The 5,093-nt window shown below is 50.3% G+C and overlaps 1 protein-coding gene across 1 annotated transcript; it reads left to right on the forward strand.

Annotated features, from left to right (window-relative positions):
* The first annotated feature begins 1,380 nt into the window (after nucleotides 1-1,380).
* On the forward strand, nucleotides 1,381-2,636 carry LOC123185066 (uncharacterized). Its single transcript, XM_044597076.1, has one exon. The coding sequence runs from the start codon at nucleotides 1,605-1,607 to the stop codon at nucleotides 2,547-2,549; it is 945 nt and encodes a 314-aa protein (XP_044453011.1). The 5' UTR covers nucleotides 1,381-1,604; the 3' UTR covers nucleotides 2,550-2,636.
* Nucleotides 2,637-5,093: the final 2,457 nt, after the last annotated feature.

Consider the following 5,093-nt stretch of genomic DNA (forward strand, 5'->3'; position numbering starts at 1 on the left):
TTAAAAATGCTTACAACAAGAAAATTTAAAACGAGCCCTCGTGTCACCTATTTGTCTTTAGTTGTCAGCTATCCATTTGTTTTTTCTTTGCCAACTTGTTCTCAGCCATCATCTCCTCGGTGTTCTTCCGAGCACTTCAGTGCGAGGTTGCCAGGCATTCTTCACACAGGCAGGCAGCTTCTTCTTCTTTTTCTTCTTTTTCTTACGGGTACGCAGCTTCGTGTTAGTACTTCATTAGCAATAAATAAGCTAGTAGTTTCCTCGTCTAAAAATATTTGTCATCAAAATGAATAAAAAGATGTATTTATTTACGGACGGAGAAAGTATTAGTACTGTGATTAGCCGCATGGGACGACTTCTAGAATGATCCCTCTAAAAAGTCAAGATGGGGCTGTCATAGCGGAAGCAGATAACAATCCAAAGAGAAATGATGGGCGGAGTAGAGCGATCGAGCTGCCGAGATTTGTCTCCTCCTTTGACCAAACAAAAAAACTGGTAAATTATCGCTACGTAGTATCACGAATCACAGGAGCCGTTGACTCGTTCAGGACGACCCGTGTTAGTTTAACCGGCACGATAAGCTTCAGAGAAGCAGCAGCAGCGGAGATCGGTCCACGGCTTGCACAGCAATCAAACCTTACCGCGGCCGGCCGGCGGGTCAGCGGAAACTAGCTCTCGCCCTCGTGAATCACTGTGTACGTAGTGCTTGACATTCTGCTACTAAATCATGAGCAGAGAAAATTCGGCAACCGGCAGGGAAATCACGAGGGCGACCGACGTCGCGACCTCGCGCCGCTGGTGGAATCAATGCGGGCAGCCCGTACGCTGCTCAGGTCATGATCGAGCTAGTTGAAGACGGGCGGAACTAGCTGGAGACTTGGAGTCAATTTATCTGCACAGGCTGATAAACCAACTGTACGAGTAGTATTTATGTGCGAGCTCGACGCGCAACCAACAGGATCGACGGCAAGGAGGTGTCCGGATACGCAGTTACGTACGCATGCACCTCATGGATTACCTGGTGCAGATCCGTACGAAACTATGGTTTTGCTGTTACTTAGAAATCGTTATCGATCCGTCCGTTGATCGAGTTATACGTCACCACTGATACAGTCTCTAGAAATCGTGATTATCCGGTTGCCCTTTTTTTATTATTATAAATTAAAAACCGCGGAACGTCGAGCATATAACAATCCGGACAATTCCCCATGCATACAATTCAGAAGAAGACGTACGCTCTGTATAAATTATGGGACGTGTCTGAAGATTCTCACCGTTTTCTTTCTTGTTGTTAACGGCTTAACGCGGACACAGCACTGGAGTAGTATTTCCCATCTCGACACCGGGTCAATCGTGGCAAGCAAGGCATGAAAATTGAATAGTACTATCTGACACCTCCGCGCTTGACCCAGCTTGCGCCAGGACACCGCCCCGCGGCCTTCAAATGATCGAGTCGCCCCCAATTTCCACATTCCAGTCACCCAGCCCCACAGAGGAACAGCTAAACAAATTACGAGCGACACCGGAGCAAGTTACAGCCAGGTTCAGCTTGGAAGTTAATCCCCTTTATAAGCCGTTCTTGACAGGGAGTGGTAAACGGTATTATGCCGGAAGAAATGGTGCTCTGCGGCACGGCCAGCTTCAAGGACGTTGACAAGGGCGAGCCGACGAGCGGCGGAGGCAAGCAGGCGCAGAGGAAGGAGAAGAAGAAGCCGGGCGCCGGGAAGAAGGAGAACCCGTACGCGTCGCGCGGGCTCGACAAGTTCTCCATGGTGCTCGCGGAGCTCGAGTCCCGGCGGGAGAAGGTCCTGCGCCGCGTCGACGGCGGCGACCATGTCATGGTCCGGTTCGTGCAGTCCGAGACCAAGGGCTGGGTGCCCATCGTCGTCAAGCTGCCCGCGGAAGAGCCCGCCGCCAAGGCCGAGCCCAAGAAGAAGTGCAAGTTCAAGCTGGCCGTCTCGCCCACGCCTCCGCCCACGCAGCCGCCGTCGCCGCGGACGGAGTCCACCAGCCCGAGAGGAGGAGACGACGCCGTCATGCACGTCGCGGCTGCGACGGCGCCGGCTGTCGCCGCGGCGCCGGCGAAGAAGAAGGCTTCGGCCGCCGGGAGGTGGCCGTGGGCGGACAAGGCGATCAGGCCGAGCCAGTACTGGCCGTTCGTGGCGATGCTGCTGCTGGTGAGCCTGGTCGTGTTCGGGAGGATGTTCGCCATCTGCTGCACCTCCATCTGGTGGTACCTCGTGCCCATCTTGAACGGCGAGGATGGAGGACCGAGATCCATGGGCAAGACCGGCAGGCATCTCGGCAAGAAGGCGAGCGACAAGAAGATCGGCGAGAAGATTACTTGGGCGTCATTGCCTCCTTCACATGGCAAGAAGGGCAGCTCCGGCGACCATGAGATGATTTCGCCTAGAGGATCACATGGCAAGAAGAGCAGCTCCGGCGACCATGAGGTGATCTCGCCCAGATCACATGGCAAGAAAAGTAGTAGCTCCGGCGACCACGACGTGATTTCACCCAGAAGCCATGCACATGGGAAGAAAGGGTAATTCGCACTTAGAAGGTCGTGTTGTAAATAGTCGTCAAACAGAGTGGCCAGAAAGATCAAATTTCAGGTTTTATCTTTCCTACCGTTCTCCGGTTTTTGTTGTTCTTTTTCTAAGGAAAAAAGAGCTGATTGTAGATTTGTAATGCATGGAAGTGTCCATGTACACCAGATCAGCCCCTTCATGTGTGGCTACTCAAACAAAGTGTTCAGAAAATTCGGGCAACATGCGCAACGATTTTAGGCATAAATTCCGTACACTAGGAACTTCTTGGTTCAGGCTGGCCACGTGCGATCCCGATACATCGTTGATTTGATCATTGGTGCATGCCAATTGCATATGATTTGGTGCTTGACATCCTCTTGGATGACTGCTGAAAATGCAAAGGCGTTTAGCCATATGACGGGGATAAACATGTGAATCGCTGATTGGCTGTGATGTTTGATGTCATACATTGGTCATTGGTCTACTTTGTTACCGTTACAAAATAGGCTTTCGTCTCGCTTTTTTCTATCTCTACTTCTCTAATACTTTTTACTAATTTTACTTAAAAAATAAGTAATGCAGGCAAAACTCTTTGTCAGTCGGTCCCTCTCTCATCACATCTCCCCATAGATTTATTTCATCCAGACTATTTTTTTCCACCGCATCATATTTGATCGCACCTTCCCAATGCGCCCCTCAATCACATTGATTACTTACCTTTTGAACCAATTTCATCTTAATATACTTACCAAATTTCTCATCAAAATATAAGGTAAATCACCGCACCTTTCCCGTGTGCCGCTTAATCATATTAATTACTTACCCTCTAAACCAATTCCATCTTAATTTACTTACCAAACTTCTCACAAACTATAAAGGCGGGATTTGGTAAACATTTATTTGCACAACCGCATTAATATGGACAGCTAATTCACGAGCTAACATACTAGAATATTCGTATCCCGTTGCAACGCACGAACATGGTTCTACTATAGATATAAAGCAACATGTCAAAGTACACGATCAAATGACGCAATATGATAAAGAGGCCCTCTTACAAAGCATATCTAAAGATACAGCATGAAGCATAAAACTAGCCTACCACCTTGTCGAGGCCAGATTGATGATGCATGAACTCCACGGCAACGTCATAGGAGGGTGACGGTCCAAGCGTTGTCGCTGCCGAGTCTAAGCATACACACAAGGGTTTTCACCCGGGGCCCTAGCATGGCGACGAGACCCATGACAATGTATTCAGGAAGAAAGCGTCACCAACAGGAGTCACCGTTGCAAAAGCGCGAAGCTTTCGCTCGGAGACTCGACTGCACCACCAGAGGCACCCCGATCACCGTTGCAATGATGGCCAGACCATTCACACCAGATCTGGGCAATCACTTCTGTAGGAAGAGGACAGGTCCGAGCCTCCCGCCACTACACCCCTAGCCGCCCACACGGCCAAGAGGCGATGTCACCACTGCCACTACAGAGCTTGCCGAAAAGCCAACCGTGTAGCCCATCATCCGGGGTCGCCGCCCCAACATCCTCGAACAAAATCATCACCGACGCCATAGCACGTGGACGCCACCCCAACCAATCCTCGAGACTCCGCCTCGACATGGAAAGAGAAGGTCTAAAGCACGCGCGAGGAGCAACCAGCCCCCAACTGAGGGACCAAGTCCAGCCCATGCACTGGCGGCCAGCCCACGTCGTCACCCATCTTCTAGACAACACTATCGGGAAGGAGGTTGGGCATTGCCCCATCATATCTGGTCATTCCGGATCCAAAAGGGGGAGACACCCGTGGCAGCTGGCACCTCTGGCCACCCGGTGACAGGCAGACCTCTGGCCACCAAGCAGTGGCTGTTGGAGATATGCCCTAGAGGCAATCATGTATGATAATATTTCCTATGTGTTTATGAATAAAGATAGTCCTTGAACATTATCAATGATGTGTATCAGCAAGTACGTGACTTGTTTGTGGGACTATGCATTGTATGATGACTGTCTTAAAAGATCCCTAGTCGAAAGGGTTGTGTGGACGTGCAGCCAACTAGACTAGCATATGACACGGTCAATGGCTTGGTCTCACTAGCCATGGAGCATTGGATGCTAACCGGATAATATGGACTTGGAAGGATCTGGTCGGATTCGACGTAGTCGGATCCGAGTCGAGATAAGGTCCGAGTCGGACAGACCCAACTATGAGACGCAGTGATATGTCATCTGTGAGTCTCGAGTACAACATATGTTCTATGTCCTAAGACCTGAGCTGACGCATGTACTCGGGATGGTGACAGACTTGCTTTGATCCGACCAAACGCTACTCCGTAACTAGGTAGTTATAAAGTTAGGTTTCAGGTTTGTCCAGAACCATGCTGCGAGACGTGGTCGAGCAAGATAGGATTTGCCCCTCCGATCAGGAGAGATATACTCTGGGCCCCTCGTGTGATCCGACCAGGATAAGCATGGCCATGCGACAAGGATTATGAGATAATCCGGTTTGTGGTCGGCATCACTGGAACGAGAAACAGGTCGGGCTAGCACAAGGATGACAGACTCGCC

The sequence above is a fragment of the Triticum aestivum genome, chromosome 2A (assembly GCF_018294505.1).
Source record: "Triticum aestivum cultivar Chinese Spring chromosome 2A, IWGSC CS RefSeq v2.1, whole genome shotgun sequence".
Lineage (NCBI taxonomy): Eukaryota > Viridiplantae > Streptophyta > Magnoliopsida > Poales > Poaceae > Triticum > Triticum aestivum.